This window comes from Bradysia coprophila (assembly GCF_014529535.1).
Source record: "Bradysia coprophila strain Holo2 chromosome X unlocalized genomic scaffold, BU_Bcop_v1 contig_416, whole genome shotgun sequence".
Lineage (NCBI taxonomy): Eukaryota > Metazoa > Arthropoda > Insecta > Diptera > Sciaridae > Bradysia > Bradysia coprophila.
In genome coordinates, this window is record NW_023503334.1 from 272871 (window position 1) to 291897 (window position 19027).

Consider the following 19027-nt stretch of genomic DNA (forward strand, 5'->3'; position numbering starts at 1 on the left):
AATTAATTCAAATTTCTACAATACTCACGTATGTTGGACTGGTATTCAATTTGGGAAAATTAATATTAGTTGGCCTTGTTTGTAGAGTTGATGGTTTGTTTGGAGTTGGAGGTAATCTTCTTCGTTGTCCCCTGCGATTCATTAAAACCGGATGACTATGTTGAACTAGGTGACCTTCTGTAAAATCGAATAATCGATTTAGACAAACACAAAGAACACGTAACACTCTACGTATAGAATACGCACCCATTTCCCTAAGTCTATCTATTTCGTGTAATTCCAAGAGTTGATCGGGACTGGGTGATCTCGATTTTTGACATAGGCTAGTGGTACCAAATTTACGATTGCGCTTACGATGATGACCGTTACTATGCGAGTAACGAATTGGCGACGGCGAACGAGCTGGACTCGTTGACGCAGACCATGAACCTATTGGATAGATTGTGTTGATGCACACCGCATATGCCTACATACACACAAAATGAGTTTCTTTTACCTCTTCGATGTCTTGCTAGCGGATAATGACGACGTTGTCTTCGCAGACCTCTGCTCCCTTTCGAATTTTCTACAACATTCGATATCGTATCAAAGAAACCGGTATCGTAGTGAGGATGATATGCAATGCGGTTACGTGGACTCGGCGTCCGATCTAGTGGTGACTCACCGTTTCTGTTAAATAAAATTCGAATTTTAATATGCTGTTTAGGTGGGATAGAATAGCTAGTATATCTTTCAATTCGAAATCAATCAAATAATTATTAGCTAAGCATCGATTGTAGTGACGGAAAGTAATTCCTAATCTTATATGACTCTCGATATTATCGAACAACGGAATGGTATGCGTGCAAAAAATTGTTTCTGTTCCAAAATAAGACGATATTTCACCATACAGCTGATTGATGATCCCATCAAAAATGAACTGAACTGCGTTGACAAAAGATAAAAATCTTATTTTCGTAAATATGGTTTGATGTATCGAATGTATAACTCTTTCATATGATTCGTATCTAATCTTAATAATATCGGACAACTATAGGCTCATCTACCATTCATTCAGTTTTCTTCGATTTCAGTCTGAAGGTAGATGTGAGTGAGAACCCACCAAAATGGCAGAGTGAGTTGTATTTAATAAAAAAGTGTATTTTGAAGGCTGTAAACGAGTTATGTTAATTTTTTTTAGTGGATGTTGGAAACGTAGATCGTCACTTGAGAAAAAATTGACCGTATTGAGCATTCTTGCTACTTTGGTTGCAATAGGCCTTTTAATTGGTTTAATTGTGGTTGCTGTTAATAATAATAATAATGATGATGATCCAACCGACGAAAGTTTAGAAAGTGTCTGCCTCACTCAAGAATGTATTGCCGAATCTGCCGTCGTGCTAAGACAAATGAACCAGACCGCAGATCCGTATGTTAAAACAGTAAATTAGTTGTCATTGCTTTCAATGAATTTTTTCATTCGCTTCAGGTGTAACGATTTTTATGAATTTGCATGCGGAACATTTTTAAGGGTAACAATTTATTCAAGTTATTCATTTCGACGATCCGAATTAAATATTCAAAAATTATTAGAACACTGTGATACCAGACGACAAGACAACTGTAACAGCGTTCAGTGTCATTGAAAATGAGTTGAAAGATCAACTACGAGTCATTGTCCAAGAACCGATTGCGAGCGGTGAAATCGAACCGTTTCAAAATGTAAAACGATTGTATAGAGCGTGTGTCAACACAACCTTGATCGAAGATCTGGGCGTAACTCCCGTCAGGAGTGTAATAGACAGTATGGGTGGTTGGCCAGTTCTGGAGACTAATTGGGATGCATCCAATCAATGGACGTGGCAGAGATCTGTAGAACTTTCACGGGAATTCGGCTATTCAGTGAGCAACTTTATGTCCATTTCCGTATCGACCGACAACAAGAACTCAAGTCGAAGAATCATTCGAGTAAGACAACGAATGGCAACGATTTGAATACCAAGTTTAATATTTATTTAACCATTTGCTAGATTGATCAAGCAAGTTTAGGACTCAACAGGGAATATCTCATCGAAAATATGACCGATCCATTTGTTCAAGCTTATCACAGTTATCAAGTTGATCTTGCAATACTATTTGGTGCCAATGTTGCTACGGCAGAACAGGACATGAGACAAGCATTGGATTTCGAAATCGAATTGGCCCAGGTAACACGTGAAATAATATCACAATTCAGTAAGTGAAAATTGGACTTAACTGAGAATTAAATGTTTAGATTTCACAAAACCGAGAAGAACGAAGAAATGCGGAACTGTTGTACAATCCGATGACGATACGAGAACTTCAACAAAATGCTAGTTTTGCATATGATGGACACATATGGATGTCTTTTTTCAACAATATTTTACCCTTGCAAAGTCAAGTGGATGAGGATACTGTTGTCATTGTTGGTGCGGTTTCATTTTTCCAACAGCTAGGTGCTTTAATCGATAGCACACCCAAGAGAACATTGGCCAATTATGCGGCATGGAGACAGGTCGTTTCTTCCGTTAACTATCTTCCGAGTGAATTCAGATTGAGACAGCTGGAATATGAAAGAATAACGACTGGACGCGCTGAGGCGTATCCTCGTTGGTTGGAATGTGTTGAAACTACTTTGAGTCAATATCCGATAGCCTTTGGTGCGTTGTATGTCAGAAAACATTTCAATGCCGCGGCTAAGGAAATCGCACAAGAAATGGTGGACAACATTCAGGCAGAGTTCAAAATTATGTTGACCGAAATAGATTGGATGGACACGGAAACAAGAGAAGGTGCAAATGAGAAGGCGAATACAATTCGTTCGGAAATCGGCTTTGCCGATGAATTGCTGCAAGATAGCGCAATTGAAGAATATTATGCGAATGAACCAGTTACTGTTGTCGAAAACGCCTACTTCGAATCAATTCGTGCTCTAAACAGGGCGTCTGCTCTTAGACACAACAAGAGATTGCACGAGGACGTCAACAGAGGTGAATGGAGTTCACATGTTGCACCAGCTATTGTTAACGCTTATTACTCATCACTGGAAAATCGTATCGCCTTTCCTGCTGGTATATTGCAAGGTGCATTCTTCAATCCAGGCCGGCCTCAGTATATGAACTATGGTGGTATTGGTTTCGTTATCGGTCATGAAATAACACACGGTTTCGATGACCAGGGCAGTCAATACGATTCATTGGGAAACTTAAGAAATTGGTGGGCAAATGAAACACGAGAAGCATACTTGGAAAAAGCACTATGCATCATCGAACAGTACGGAAATTATACCGAGCCGCAAACCAATTTACCTTTGAATGGCATAAATACTCAAGGTGAAAATATTGCTGACAGCGGTAAGGATATTACACGGCACAACGGCGAATTTCTGAATAAAATCTCTGTTTGTGATAGGTGGCATAAAGGAATCATATCGTGCGTATCAGCGATGGGCTGCCAACAGACCTGAGGCCGAGAAGAGTATGCCTGGCTTATCAGACTACACTCCACAGCAAATGTTTTGGATATCAGCGGGTCAAGTGTGGTGTAGTGTCTACCGTGAAGCAGGTGATTAAGTTATATCCTCAAAATTTTTGATCGTAGGCAGAGCCTCCACTCCTTCACACCATTAAAAAATAATTAATTTTACAGCAATGAGAAATCGTGTACTAACAGGCGTTCATTCACCGGGCCAGTTTAGAGTAATTGGACCGATGAGTAATATGCAAGAATTTGCGGATGATTTCAATTGTCCAGTGGGCTCGTCGATGAATCCACCAACAGCAGATAAGTGTGTCGTTTGGTAGTAGTGGAAAAATAGTAATTACACTTGAGTGGCCGTATGCCTACTTTTCGTTTCATTTAATAAATCGTAAATGGATTTGAAATTGATTGTTTTTCCTTTGGATGTGATAGAGGGTTTGGCCTAATATAATCTCACATACTGTGCATCGTTTTAAAGTTAATATTTTGCATGGTATGTGAAAAGTGAAGTGTATTAAAAGCAGGGACTGTTTTTTGTGGAAAACGTTTTTATATTCCAAAAATAAATTTTTGGGAAGATCAGTGAGAAATGGTATAACGGTTTCTCTTTCAAATGGTTGTGGCACATTCTCTGATAACGATACGATAGCTAGAGCCCTAAAATGCCTTGCCGAGAGCTGATATTACTTATCCATATTGGTCCTACCTAAAGGAGTCCGGATGAATCGATTAAGATCTTAATAACTAACATTCAAACAGAATATCACTGACCACAGAAGTAAATGTTTTTCCTGCAGTCGGTGACCTTATCAACCTTTATTTTCTATCTCTAATTTAGTTCCTCATACATATTAAAAATACAACAAGTAATAACGAACGAACGAATGATCGAAAATCAAAAGTTGTAAATGTAAGGTTAAACGGATCCGTAAAAGTCATGCAAACGCAATTGTAATTCTCTATTTTTGTAACTTTAAAAGACAGGTTTCAGCAAATTTTAGAGATTTTTTCTGCAATACTAAGGCCTGGTTCTCATTCCCTGGCTTAATAAAAAATATTCAAATTTCCGAGAAATTATAAAACCCAACCGCGCTTCAATTGAAGTTTAAATAGTAAGAATTGATAATCGCAAAAAAGGCGCGGCAAATGATGGGTAGATAAGAAATATTTTTAGTTTTATCCAGCAACGATTCTAAGGTCACTAAAAATCGATTTGCAGTTCTCTTATCGAATTGATCTTAAAACAACGGATGACTCGGATTTATGTTCGAAATAAAACAATTGAAACGTTCAATCTGGCCTGTTAACAAACGGTGTTTTTAAACGTAAATTAAGAAATATTTATAGTCGAATTATCATAAAGATAATCATCTGCATGTAACTCTGAGTTGATAAGGAATGTTGTCGTCGGTGATTTATTATTAATATTTTGCCGAAAAATTGTTATCAAGTTAATCCCATTGAGTCATATAAATTATCATTGTTAAACGCTAAAGACTTTCTTGCTAAATGTTTCAAATGACGTTACCATCAATCAATTTATTTAAACATTAAATAGCAGACAATAGCCGTTCGGAATGACCATTAGAGTACACATTCGTCGTAGAACTGGTTAAGTTATCTAAATTATATAATTGTGAAACATTGACAATAATAGTGACACATCAATCATTGTAAAAGGATTTTCATTTGTTCAAATTTTTCGATTTTTTTATGGCAGTCGCTTTCTCTGAAATATTAATCATCTACACTAAGGTGACGAAGGAAGTCGGAAATATTTATAAGTCAGTCGCTCTGTCGCTTATCTAATTGAGAGTGGAAGTTAAGTGACGAAGATGTAGTATGTAGTAATAATCATGCAAATGGTTTTTTTTTCAACAATTTTTTACCGATTGGGTAGACATGTGATAGGTGATCAGATATACACGTTCAAAATATAAATAATTTATTTCGAATAGACTATTTGTTCAAATATTTGCTTTTTACTTTGTGATTTGGGAATGACTGAATGGACAAATTGTACACCGTAACCGCCTCTGTTCGAAACTGCAAATGCATGTCATAATCTTTTACTTCGTTTGTTTAGTGATAACAAGGGCCCTCTCAATAGAACAAACTGACAAATTAAAATGAAAAATCATATATTTGAATGTGTATGTGACAGCTCCGTGTACAGACAGTACACGGGACTCTTAATGTCAAATGTAAAGGGACTCCGGACTCATAATGTCAAAAGCAAAGCAAAGTTGACGTTTTCGTGTTAGTGGTGTGTGGGATATAATTTTTCAATGAATTTCGGTCACCTCTATGGTGATAACTCTTTAGCGTTTGGCGATAACTATTGTATGATACGACATAATAAACTTTAACTTCAGATGTCATCGCATACTTTCGTCGTCACTGTTGGTAACAGATGACCTCACGTTTTGCGGATGTTACAAATCAGGTACAATGGTGTATCGTGAATGCTTCTTGTTAAAGACAAATTATCCGAAATTGATTTGTGAGACGGTAATTTGTGGAGTACATCAATTATTGCAGAAATGTTAACGTCGAAATGAATTAGTGAATATTCAGAAGATCGTTTGCACTTAAGGTAAAGAATAGTTGCGATTATTTGCTGGCGAAAGGAAAATCGACCACCCGTTTACCTCCCCCCATAAAATCTATAAACTATAAAATCGACTACATAACTACATCCCTATTGTAAGTTTGTAGTAGGAATGGAAGGTAGCAATTGACCAGCAGGCGCATAATCTAGCATTGAAATCCGACGACTATTTTTGCGAAAACGTTTCCCACATTTTCACCAATTTAAACAGTGGGGAAATAACTTGCAGCACGCATTGCATTGCACCACTCATTGATATTCCAGGCACATCGACTAATCTCTTACTAAAATAAAACTCACCTTAGATCACCATTGAGCATGCCGTCCGGATGAAGTTTTGCTTCTGCTGCCAGAGCTTCGGCTTCAAGTAACTTTTGCTGAAAGCAGAAATTCCCATTGTAGAGAGAGAACTAAATTGACTCCATGCAAACTGATCTCACCTCCTTCTGCATTTTCAGCTCATAAAACTTAGTGTTTTTCCACGTTTCCAAAATTAATAGACCACCGTAGATCTTGCCGACGGTTAAATTATTTTTGTTCAATTGATGAATTGGTGGCACCAATAGATCGAGCATTTTGTTTGCCTGTAGTGGCCAAATTTGACTAATCGTTTCTCGAAGCTCTTCGTCAGCTTGATTCATTTCATTGGCTACGAAGATTATTATTTTTCAATTTGAATCGTCAAAGCTTTTAGTGCATGTCATACCAAGTCTCATCTTAATATCCAAATTTTCTCTAATTAGGGCGAAAAGTGTTGTCGTAAATGCTACCTTGCCATCCACATCGACTGGCATATTCATGCGTATCAGTTTCTTGTACGCTAGTCGGTACGGACATTTGTTGCCAAAGCCCAGTGGAGGTTCGATGTTTTTCAGCATGTCATACATTTCAGTAAAGTGGATTTTACCTCTGTGAATGCAGATTTCGAATGTACTTCAAACAAAATTAGAAGCGAAGAATACTCACGTTCCGACTGGATCATATTCGGACCAAATCCTAACAAATTCATCCAAGTGGTGAGCACCAAGTATACTGGAGTCTCGGGTTAAATAATCGAAATTATCCATGATAACAGCAACGAATAAATTTAACATCTGTGAACAGACAGGCGTTGATTTGGTGTGTGTCAAGGCAACATTTTATTGGCATTATGGCCAAGGGAAAACTTACCAAAAACGAACAGAAAAAGATAAAGGACACGAAATACGCATACGATACAGGCGACCCACAAGTTTCATCTTCTTTCTTCGACGCGTTTTGGTCAATTGTTCCGTTCCGGAAATAGACCAACTGACATTTTTGTGGCTTCAAACAGTCTAACATTATGCTAGGCCACGCTTCTCCAGTTGCACAGCTAAGATTTAAGAATTTTCCATTAGATCATAGATACAGAGTAAGCATAAAGTGAAAAACACTTACCGAAACAGTAACATCAGTCCTTGGATGAATGATTGAAAGTTATTGTGCCTATTGATGGAACGCTCGTCGGATATGGCGATGTTTCCGAACATCTGTGAATGAAGGTAAAGTATTTAAAGGCATAGGTCTAGACTGGGAGAGACTGATCGACTTATGAAACACACAAAGCAGAGTTTGAGTGGGTATTGGAATCGCCAATACCGAATGATTCCTTACCTGCATCCCGATGATGGCATATATAAAGAACAGCATCGCAATCAGCAAACAAACGTAGGGAAGGGCTTTAAATGACTGTACAAAGGTCCACAGAAGCATACGAATAGTGGCACCTTGTCTTAATAATTTAATTAAACGGGCAGCTCGAAACAATTTTAGAAAACCTATACTGTAACCGGAACCCTATGGAATTCATACATTGGAATTTGATTAAATTTCATCTTCGAATTTAATTTAATTTGAATTGACCAACCAATGTTTCCTGGATCACCGCATCCGATATACTTCCGATAACGGTGACAAAGTCGAACACATTCCATGGATCTTTCAGGAAAAAGTTCTAACAAAAAATATTTTCTTTAGCGATTTGAACCACTGAAAACTAGTTAAGAAACAACCTTCACACCAAATCCGATTATCTTTAAAATTGTTTCACAGCTGAAAAAGCCAGTGAAGACCATGTTGATGATACGGGTGGCCTTCTCATAAACTGGTCCTTGATTGTGTGACTAAAATTAAATTATCTCGTTTTCAGTAGTGTCAACGGAAAGGCTTAAGTAGCCAGTTATACCTTCATCATTAGCAAAATGGTATTGAATGCAATGAGCGTCATGATGAAGTTTTCGAAACCCGTCGACACCACAAATTGCCAGATTTTGTATTTGAATCCGGTACGTTTGCTTGGTATATATCGTTCCAGTGGACGTGCACCGATAACGAAATCGATGCACGATTTCTGAATTAGTAGACAAAAGAAAAAATTAGAATTTTTACCGCTGATGCCAGCCGTGAATCTAGTTACCTGATTCTTATCGATTCCACCATCTTGCAGCTCGGCTTCACCTTGCTCTTGAAATGTTATAATAATCAAGGCCACGAAGATGTTAACGAAGAAGAATGGAAACACTATGAAGTAAACGATATAAAATATTGACATTTCGATGCGAAAATTCGGAAGTGGTCCCTTGTCCTCATAAGTCGCTGACATGGAATTTTGGAGTACTCTGTGGAATGAAAACAAATCTCAGCATTAAATTAAACTCTTTCTTTTTGTTTTGATAATTGCAAAGTGTACATACTGTGGCCATCCCTCGCCAGTCTGCACTGCGAATAGTGTTAACATCGCCGTTGCAACATTATCGTAGTGGAAGCTTTGTGATAACCATTTTCGTGGTTTCGCTTCCGGAAGACTGCTTGAACCACCATACGTGAAAAACGAACCTCTGTAAACGGATTTCACCATTAAACAAATGATGTTGTTCAACCAACGGAGCGAGCCGACAAATTGATTTAAATTTCAATAAAATTCATTTTAGTTCCACTAAAACGTAGTGTCGTATGGAGATCAATTAGAACTTTTTTTTAGCCGTACAAGGATAATCGTTCTATGGATGTACTGTCTCTAGTGACTCCATAGTCAATTGCAATTCTTGTCTAAATCTTGATTATCTCTACGCTTGTCGACCTGAGTCTAGGCTTCGACTAGGCGAATGATGAAGGGTTTTCGTTTACGTGAATCCCACGCAGCTTCATAAAGTGTAGCTATTGTGTTAACCCTGTGAGTGTAAGACAGCACAACCAGGACAAAATTTGACAAAAAAAAATTCAGTGGAATATCAGTTAATGACCGAAATGTGTATGAAGAAGTACCACAGAATTTTCAGACATTTAAATTTTTGCAAATTTCTTTCACAATTCATCCTTTGAAACAGAGAATGGAAGAGAATATATCAAATGAATTCTTGAACAGTTGGAAAGATATGCTAAAACGAGGGTCTTTCGACTGATTTGAGTGTTTTTTACACAACTTTTTGATTTTAGTCTACAGATGTATCCAAAGGCGCCGACTTGTATTTGTAAGTAGTGATGCCTACTAGACACTTTTCATTCATTTAGCTGTAAAAGTACTAGTGCCCAGTATCAACCATACTTCGAGTAGTGGACAAGCCTCACTTGTCCTTAGAAGTCGGCTCCCCTTGAGGTAATGTGAATGGATGTCAGTCTGAGTTTAGTTTGTTCGAAGTTAGCGTCTAAAGATCCCACATCTGTTGTACTTATTCCTTCCCGTACACAATTTCATCAAATTTTCAGACACTCTTGAACCATCCCTGATTTGTAGACGATTATCCCTGCTGCTTTTTTGTAGCTCAAAAATCTAATTGAAGAAGGTCAGTGATTGTATTGTATTCCTACGTCTAGCTCGCTCAAATAAATTAGGAAAGAAAAGATCTGCTAACTATTACAAGTTGAACAAACTATTTTTTAGACTAAACTAAAATGTATAAAACTCGAGCCTACAATTGTCTTTTGGAACACCTTCCAAATCGAAATAAAAAAGTGAAATGATAACAATATTCGCAAAAATCAAACAATCAAATCAATCCATGCAATATTATAGTATACATCCATTCCATTTTCAATACTTACTGACAATCAATGGCAGTGTGTTTACTTTCATCAGTGCAATGAAAAAATTTCCCATTGAACAACTGAACGCCAATTACAGCAAAAATAAAGTTGAATAATATGTACACGATTAATATATTTACAACGTTTTTAAGTGAGTTAACGACACAATCGAACACAGCCTTTAGCTTTGGAACACGTTTTATAGTTTTAAGTGGCCGCAATACCCTTAATACACGTAACGACTTTATTGTGGATAGATTTTGTGCGACAGCTCCTTTATTTTCACCCTCAAGACTGCATATTTAAAAACGAAAAATTTAGTGTGCAAAACGATTTGGTGGTAAAAGAAATGTATAAACGGAAAACGGTCAATGAAATATTTGAAAATTAATCAACTTACGACAAGTCAAAACCGATGCTAACGGCCGCACATATCACAACTACTGCATCCATAACATTCCAAAATTCACGGAGATAGCTTCCCGGATGCAATATAATGCCTAAATCTATAACTTTTAGTAGAAACTCTATCGTAAATACGCCGGTGAACGCATAATCCAAATTGTTCAAGAACACGTTTCGTTCAGATTTGTCATTCACGGGATCTTCGGCGGCTAGCGCTATCGATGACATACCGATCACCAGCATAATGAAGAAATCAAAATATCGTAGATTTACAACCCAATGTGCGGCTCGACGAATTCTGCAAAAAAAAAATGAAAATCGTGAGTACCGTTGAAGTCTGAATCGGTTTTCCTTATATTTTCTACGGAAACACTCAAATGACTTCGACTTACGGATTTGTGGGTGATAAAATGAACATCGATGAATACGGTAACATAAGCTTGGGACCATCTTTCGGTTCGTCGTCCTCTTTTTGTTCTTCTTCCTTCTTCTTTTCTTCTCTTGTCAAAGCTTCAATATTGCCAATTGATCCGTCGCCACCCTTCAGTGCTTCCATTTCCTTTTGCAGTTCAAGCAATTGCTTCTCTTTATCTTCTTCGGCCTTTTCTTCTTCGGCAGCAGTTAGTTCTTGAGCTTGCGCCAAATTATCGACAGCGATAGCCAAGAACACATTTAGCAGCGTATAGTTTCCAAACATTGTCAACACAATGAAATATCTGAAAATTGTCGGACGTACCATTTACATGCTGCTTCCGGCTGGTATAACTAAACTCATAAATATTTCTTACAGTGAGTACATCATTCCACTTTCATAGCCACCCTGCGACTGTATTCCATGATACATAACTTCATTCCAATCCTCTCCGGTTAATATTTGAAAGACCGTCAGCAATGCTATTGCAAACGTGTTGAAATTGGCGGGCGGTGTTCCTTCATCGAAATTGAATGAACCGCCAAACAGCTGCATGCCCAGCAGCGCAAATATCAGAATAAACAGGAAGAGGAGAAACAACAACGATATGATCGATCGCATTGAATTCAACAACGATATAACTAAATTACGTAGCGATGACCAATACGAGGTAACTTTGAATATTCGCAACAGTCTCAGTGCTCGTAGCACAGACAATCCGAATGAATCGTCTTTGAGGGCTGACCAAATTACCTCAAATATGGAACCTAATATCACTACACAGTCGAAACGATTAAATGCGGATTCAAAGTAAACGCCTGCGCCGAGTGCGTACATTTTGATTAACATTTCTAGCATGAAGATACCGAGGAAAACGAACTCGGCATAGTCTGGAAACGAAAGAAGTGAATCAAACATATTCAACCCGTTAGTGCCGCGGGTGTATTCGATTGACTTACATAAAAAATCAGTCAAATATTTTGGCTGTCCATAGTGTTCTGCTGCCACACAAATTGTGTTAAGAAACACTAAAACAATAACGAACCAGTAAAACCATTGTGCTTTAACTGCATGTCGGATCCGAAATCGAAAACGTTTCTCAGCTTTCCAAAAGCCTTTGCAATTTCCTAGAGATTTCACTTTTGATATAAGAAAACCTGAAATTAATGCTTTATCGTTTAAGTGGGGTACCTAGCGATGCAAAAAATGATATTGTGAAATTTTAGCACACGTTTGAATTATTCATAGTCAACATTGAGGAAATATCCTCGCGAGGAAATCATATTTCCATTATTGTAATATGAATTCATCCATTTGGGAAAATATTTTGACGAAACTTTGACCCATTAATTTTGGTTCTTAATTTATTTCCGTTTTGGCCAATCAAGTGAAATTTCAAAAGTGCACAAAATTGCGTTCGACAAGTTTTCATTTATTTCCACTGTTACAACAACACCGACAAGTTTCTTCATAAAAGATGTCTGGCACGTAGCATCGAAATTATCTAGCTGAACATTATTTCAAGGAGTCGAGTGGAATAGAAACGAAATCGCTGAGCCCAGACATATTTTATAAACTACTCTACATGCGATCTACAGGAAGGTGTGTAAACGATTTGTTCGGTAACAACATCAACGGAAAAGGAGTGAGATCGTAAAGTTTTAAACAATCGGAATATTGGGAGGGAACGGGTCTTCCAACAAATCTCCTTGCTCCAGTAAAACTCAGTTTTCAAATCAACTTCGAATTAGCTGAAACTGTCCGGTAACTTCGCCTTCAGGTGTAGCTGGACTACAGTATTTGAGTAACATACTCTGCGGTTAGTACGTCGTGTGCTTTAAATAGGCTGCATGAGTTGAAATAGATTTAAATAAAAAAAAAGTAAAAATGGATTTCTGGGGTGAGGACAGTATTATGATGCAAATCAAAATGTATGAAGTTTTGGCGTGTATGTATGCGACAATTTACTATGTAACTTTTGACATGATAATCATTACCATCTTCCGTGCACTCTTCACTTGCATCTTCGTCTTCTGTGTCAGTCGATTTTGATTTTCCTAAATTTTTTAGTTTATTCCTTTTGGCTGCTGCTTTTCGTCGAGCTACAAATGAGAGGTTTTGTTTTGATCAATTTAATTTTTTTTGTCTAGTTTTATGTGTTTGGGCCACCCACCTTCCATTATATGCATTCGTTCCTCTTCCGTTGTCCTATCCTCGCCCAATATTATTTCCTCTACAAATATTTGTGCAAAACAAAATTCAGATACGAACACAATATGGTTGTGTGTTCAAATTAAATTCAATTTTGTTTCGTTACTTACCGGCCTTACATATCCACTCAACATATCCGTTCAGTTCTTTTTCGACTTGCTGCTGTTGTCTCAGTTTTAAAAATTCTTGTCTATTTTCTACTTTCTCTCTTTCTCTAGCGAATTCACTAAAATAATAGCAACACGTGGAACTTAGTACTCTCAGATAGTCAAGTTGGTAATGTAAAATGAAATGACCCATTAAACAGAACTAATTGATCATGCTCATCAACGAGTGTTTTCTTTTACTGACATTGAACGTTATTTAGAGCAAACTTTGCACGGTATCAGAGGCCAGATTAGTAATTTCGTTTTAGAGTCCGATTGGTTCTATGTTTGTTTGATTTAATTTGTTTAACGAATGAACAGAATTTTGGTCTACCGCCAATCGGCATAATGTTTTGCTCAAAACAATTCGGTCTTTTCATGTCTTTTACTTTCATCAACTACTGCTAATGTATGCACTCATAATATTAACCGAACACTTGAAGAGTCCCAAAACAGATGCGCAGCATGATGACGCCAATGCTATTCGAACGTTTTTATGAATTATAATTTAAGCAAAATCTCAATAAAATACCATCAGCGCCATCATACCAACCCTATTGTGAAACTCTACACACCAACTAATGTTAAATCGAACATTTACGTGAAGATGAAGATATAAAAAAAACATCAATGTGTTACGACGCTTTCGTTGCCAAGAAAAGTAAATGGGACCTTTGGCACTACATCCAAGGTCATTATAGTGCTTGAGAGAAATGTTAGAAATTTGTAATATTTTATTACACATCCATTGTATTGAACTTTGTGCAATGTTCCGTCAACATATCCCCTCAAAGATATATACGTATCTATGTATACACGCAGGTGCTTTTATACACTATCTCCTACAATCGCTTTATGGGTAAATTTCATTAAAATAGTTTGTCTGCGAAATTTTATAATTCATAATTCACATCACGTCGACGTAAAAACAAAAGTTCCGCTGAATCCGTGAAGGTAATGAGCTTATCACAGTAGTAAAATGAGTCGAATATTTTGTGAATATTTACACTGGATTCACGATGAAGTATATGATTGATTAGGGATACTTTTGCTCGATGCGAAAAACATCAACGTTCTAACAACTTTTAAAATTTTGTCATCGTTCTTAATTCAATATCACGTGCGTTAAAATGAATGAACGGATGAACGAGTAAATTAATTAATTAAATTTATGAAGTAAATTTAATTTCGGTTTACCTAATAGAACGGAGGGAACAAGGAACACGTTTGGCGAAACAATACATAAATGTGGAGAAGGCTCATATCATATTTGGTAATTCGATTAGAATTGATTTCAAATTTAATACCAAATCAAATCGTCTAATATAAAGCTCCCCAGCCTGCTAATTTTAAGCCTCGTATTCGAAGTATAGTGATCTATCTAATAGGTTTGCTATAGCGTCAAAAACACATTTGGAATTCTGATGTAAGGAAATTGTTTTTCAACAATATCGTATGACGGGTTTCGCGTCGCCAACATTAACTATGTCGAACCCTTCGGTCATATTGTTAATAGTGCTCAAACTCAAAGTCTATCCTTTTATTTCCACGTAACATTATCGTCAGAAATGACCTCATTCTCATATGAACCATACATTCTATTGAGTACGTTACGGCACAGACAACAATAACATTTTTACGGCCAATTTATTACCATTTATATCGGACGAAGTTCATTTCTTTGATATATATATAAATAATGATTAGATGTACTACCACTGTCTTGTCATATATTCATATTTCGCTTGAAAAATTACCTCAATAAGTGAATGGAGGCATGCTGCAATATCGAAATAAATCGATACCGCCCTTTATACTAATAATATAGTCAATGAATTCCCATTCCATTGCTCATTTGCCCGAAAGGCAACATCATAGCGAAATGATATACAAAATAAAGAAACTTTTACGGCCATCGACATCACAACTTGTTGTCGTGAGTGCATTGTCAACGTAGAGAGGTTCGTACAAGGGTATATACTTTATCCAACCAATTATGCGTTAAATTTGAGTCCGATAATTGAAAAGTCAATACGCTTTTGTGTTGGAGCAGGGAGTATTTTGGTTTTCCGTTTTGTTTATTTTAATACTGAAACGCGATGGTTACGACACCAATACAAAGTTTATGATTTTATATACTATCGACCTATTACTCGTATCATTCATCCTCTTCATCTTAGTTCAATTTAATGTGATCTAATAGGGATGCATTAACTGATGATTGTTTACATCCTTACATAGGCTACATTACATTATAATCTCTACAGTTTAAAATGTAACGAAATGCTTATCTCTTATGATGTGATGATAATGATGATATACCATGGGATGTGTGCGGTAAAAAAATTTTCAATCAAAATTACACTTACCCGCTGAGAACGCCAAGAACAAGATTGAGCATAAAAAATGACCCCAATATTATTAGAGGTACGAAATAAATCCAATTGAATCCTGAACCGATAGCATCATTAGTCTAAAATGGAAATTTTTTTCGTTTTGTATAGAAAAAATGCCAATGTACATTACCTAAAGGTCCGAAAATTTTGGACTGACCACATTTTAATTTAGATTTTTTGTTTGTTCATGCAATTTTTTAAAATGTAAAATGTACTCAATGTTTACATTGTAGTTTTTCGATGTTTTATTACTAGTGTAATGATCTTTATTCAAACAGAACTAGTTCAATAGTAGATAGTCTAACTCTCACTCCGAATATCAAATATTTATTCCAAACATCGATTACGATCAACATAAAATAATAATAAACGAAAAAGAACCGTATAAAGATCACAACAGCAGGGTTGGATAAATATACTTGTACAAAGGCGAGAACATTTAGTATTCTTACCCAATACAATATTGACGTCCAACCCTCCATAGTTATGCACTGAAATACCGTAAGCATAGCAAATCCTATATTATCAAAACTGGTTATACCATTATTCGGACCAATCCACTTCTCCAAACACACCGACGTTGTGTTCACGCAAAAATTTGCGCCTGTCGGTTCACCCGGTTCGGATGCTATGACGGGATGGCATGGGCTTGGAGGATCATCAACATATTGATCTACAATTGTTATTTGTAAGAAGAGAAAATTTTCGGTTACAAAGAGAGAACATAAATCAAAAGACTAGCAAATGCAATCGTAGTTTCGGATTTCGTTAAACAAGCTAAGGACAGACACGATTAAGATGTCAGTAAGGAATTTAAGGGACATATGTACCACCAAAAAAAATTTTTCAGGCCATTCTACTTGAACTACTTCAGTAACACCAAGCGTATTTAGATATGGACAATAAATTTACTGTTTACACTATCTTATACTATCAGGTACAAAATTCATTTCTAGAGAACTCAACTCAGAGCACGATAATATTTCGATCTGAATCCACGATTGCATCCGACGTGACGCGTAAAGAACATATCACACATACCCATACATCCACTTACCTAAATCTTCGATTAAATAACAAGTTTTGTGCAATATCCCCGAATAAAATTCCAGACCAATAATTGCAAAAATAACAATAGCAAATAAGACCAACAGTCCAATTTGAAGTAACGGTGCCATTGCTTTTATAATTGAACTTAATACAACTTGTAGACCTAAGAATTTTTTATGTAATTAAATGAAATTCGGGTTGCAGGTTTTTTTTCATCTTTTTTCTATATAAAAAAAAGGAAGAAACAATAGCGAAAATCAAAAAATTATTACTTCTGTCTAGTTGAAGCAATTTACATCAGCGTTAGGACTACAAAAAAAAATTAATTGGGCACCATAGCGTAACACAACCTCACTGTTATAAAACGCGTCAGCGAAATATAGGCCATCCATAAATGATAGATTGCTATTTCTTGTTTGAAATGTTCCGTCTGTTGTTTTGAACTAGTTTTTTATTATTATTATTCGACATTTCAATATTTTACATGACTTCATTCGGAGGAATAACCAGATTCATATTCCATTGCAAGGTGTATCGACAAAAAAAATCCCTGCCACCACCAAATAAAAAAAGTTTTAGAAATCTACTTTACAGTTTGTATTCGAACTAGAGAAGTTTATATCCGGTGAAATGTGCAGAGGATTAAAACAAATTTATCCAGACATAATATCCGGTTACATTATCATTTATAAACGACCATATATGCAGTTCCATTCGTCTCGTTTTTCCTTACATGTAATTATTTATTGAATTATTATAAATGAAAAACTTCAATCTTTTTGTAAAAGGAGAATGGGTGTGAAATGGTGAAATAGCTGACGATATTAAGTGCTAACTATTTCGTGGCTACGGTGACGGGTTATAACAAGCTAAACGTACCCACATATTTATAAGAGTATATCTTTCTGCGATGACATGAATAATTAGGATTGCTTTTATTTTGGTAAATTCTTTAGAGTATTTTGGTGGCTGGATTTGTGACAAAAACAAATATTAAGCGGGAATGTTCTGGCCGTTGAGCGAATTATAATTATTTCCCTTTGATGTCGTGTTATGTATTATATATTGTGTTGAAGATAAAAAAAATATAATCGGGCTGTACTCACCGTTTCAAATGAATGAAAAACTGTTGCATTTATCCAAAATAGTGGGTACAATATTGCCGGTTATGTATAAAGTTGTGGATTTTAATAAATTGTTTTTAACTAAACTTTGAGCGAAATGACAAAATGCAAGACGCAAGAAATGGTGCAGCAATACAAACGTAAATTTTTATTATTGAAAATTGTAAACGGAAATTGTTATTTGTAGCGTAAAAATCGTAAAAATGATAAAAAGATGTTTGATGGCCGCTGTGAATAATTATACACTAAACATAATGTTCAAATATAAATTACTGATCTGATAATAAAGCGCAGCAAATATTGTAAAAGCGCAACTTTCAACAGCATTTCCTGTTTCTGATGGACAAAACATTTTTACGTTCATATTTTACTCCAAATGGATATAACCGACAAACATCTTCTAATCGCGAAATTACCCATTTCTTTTCGTTCCAAATATCAATTGCTATTGTGTATATCGATAATGTTGTGTTGGCAGAGGTTAAACAGAACTTAAAAATTGGATTTTATTTTTCTTCTGTGGCTTTGGAACTTTCTTTACCATTTCACTGTTTATATACGATTTCCAGACATCTCCCCTTATTCTATCTTTTGAAATTTTTCTCGGTCTTATTTTGAAAAACTAGGTCATGTCACACTATAAGGCGCCGACGACAGAGTAAATGTTATACGTACAGTTAAGAATCAGTACAAAATATTAAACTAATTTGCTAATCATAAATTACAGTAACACAAATACACAAATAAAAACTAAAAAAAAAAAACAAAAAAACAAAACAAGAACGAAAAAAAATTAAACTAGCGCGACTACTCACTAGGAACTCCAGATACTAATTTTAAAGGTCGTAGAACACGAATCGATCTTAATATTTTGAGATCTAGATCTGGCAACTGTGGTAATTGGGTGATGATCCTACATTTCAAAATCAAACAATATTTTCGTCTATTATCAAAAATGTTAACAACACGGTTAGCAAGATGGCTCTGCGTTGCACTCAGCTGAGACCAAAATTTAAAATTTCGATATTCAGTGGCATACAGATTTATCTTGTTATACCGTGTCGTTGAACCATTTATCTATAATAAAGTTTATCGTCACAATACTAGTATTGCAACCACTTTTAATTACTTTTTGGTAATCCATTAAA

The 19027-nt window shown here is 36.1% G+C and overlaps 2 protein-coding genes across 2 annotated transcripts in view; one reads left to right on the top strand and one right to left on the bottom strand.

The window, feature by feature from the left end:
- The window catches only part of LOC119069948 (voltage-dependent calcium channel type A subunit alpha-1-like), a 36104-nt gene that overhangs the window by 7196 nt on the left and 9881 nt on the right, over positions 1 to 19027 (bottom strand). The window contains exons 4-30 of the mRNA XM_037174175.1: positions 18695 to 18792; positions 16763 to 16918; positions 16158 to 16378; positions 15679 to 15782; positions 13274 to 13389; positions 13126 to 13185; positions 12950 to 13054; positions 11912 to 12109; positions 11329 to 11842; positions 10933 to 11256; positions 10536 to 10838; positions 10154 to 10429; positions 8806 to 8949; positions 8529 to 8730; positions 8298 to 8462; positions 8125 to 8235; positions 7980 to 8066; positions 7727 to 7909; positions 7511 to 7602; positions 7262 to 7445; positions 7058 to 7185; positions 6798 to 7000; positions 6532 to 6740; positions 6392 to 6468; positions 497 to 669; positions 247 to 429; positions 29 to 177 (exon numbers count right to left, since the gene is read on the bottom strand). Coding sequence (XP_037030070.1) covers positions 29 to 177; positions 247 to 429; positions 497 to 669; positions 6392 to 6468; positions 6532 to 6740; positions 6798 to 7000; positions 7058 to 7185; positions 7262 to 7445; positions 7511 to 7602; positions 7727 to 7909; positions 7980 to 8066; positions 8125 to 8235; positions 8298 to 8462; positions 8529 to 8730; positions 8806 to 8949; positions 10154 to 10429; positions 10536 to 10838; positions 10933 to 11256; positions 11329 to 11842; positions 11912 to 12109; positions 12950 to 13054; positions 13126 to 13185; positions 13274 to 13389; positions 15679 to 15782; positions 16158 to 16378; positions 16763 to 16918; positions 18695 to 18792 — 4765 coding nt within the window. The remainder of the gene's footprint in view (positions 1 to 28; positions 178 to 246; positions 430 to 496; positions 670 to 6391; positions 6469 to 6531; positions 6741 to 6797; positions 7001 to 7057; positions 7186 to 7261; positions 7446 to 7510; positions 7603 to 7726; positions 7910 to 7979; positions 8067 to 8124; positions 8236 to 8297; positions 8463 to 8528; positions 8731 to 8805; positions 8950 to 10153; positions 10430 to 10535; positions 10839 to 10932; positions 11257 to 11328; positions 11843 to 11911; positions 12110 to 12949; positions 13055 to 13125; positions 13186 to 13273; positions 13390 to 15678; positions 15783 to 16157; positions 16379 to 16762; positions 16919 to 18694; positions 18793 to 19027) is intronic.
- Positions 956 to 3884, top strand: LOC119069949 (neprilysin-2-like). The gene is made up of 8 exons (XM_037174176.1): positions 956 to 1114; positions 1181 to 1408; positions 1469 to 1511; positions 1573 to 1947; positions 2010 to 2186; positions 2255 to 3353; positions 3412 to 3564; positions 3649 to 3884. The coding sequence occupies exons 1-8, from the start codon at positions 1107 to 1109 to the stop codon at positions 3801 to 3803; spliced, it is 2238 nt and encodes a 745-aa protein (XP_037030071.1). The 5' UTR covers positions 956 to 1106; the 3' UTR covers positions 3804 to 3884.

Bases quoted from the DNA above. Each gene is read 5' to 3' on its own strand.
- LOC119069949 (XM_037174176.1), top strand. The intron at 1,512-1,572 runs GTAACAATTTAT...AAAAATTATTAG, and splicing joins CATGCGGAACATTTTTAAGG to AACACTGTGATACCAGACGA. The intron at 1,948-2,009 runs GTAAGACAACGA...ACCATTTGCTAG, and splicing joins CAAGTCGAAGAATCATTCGA to ATTGATCAAGCAAGTTTAGG.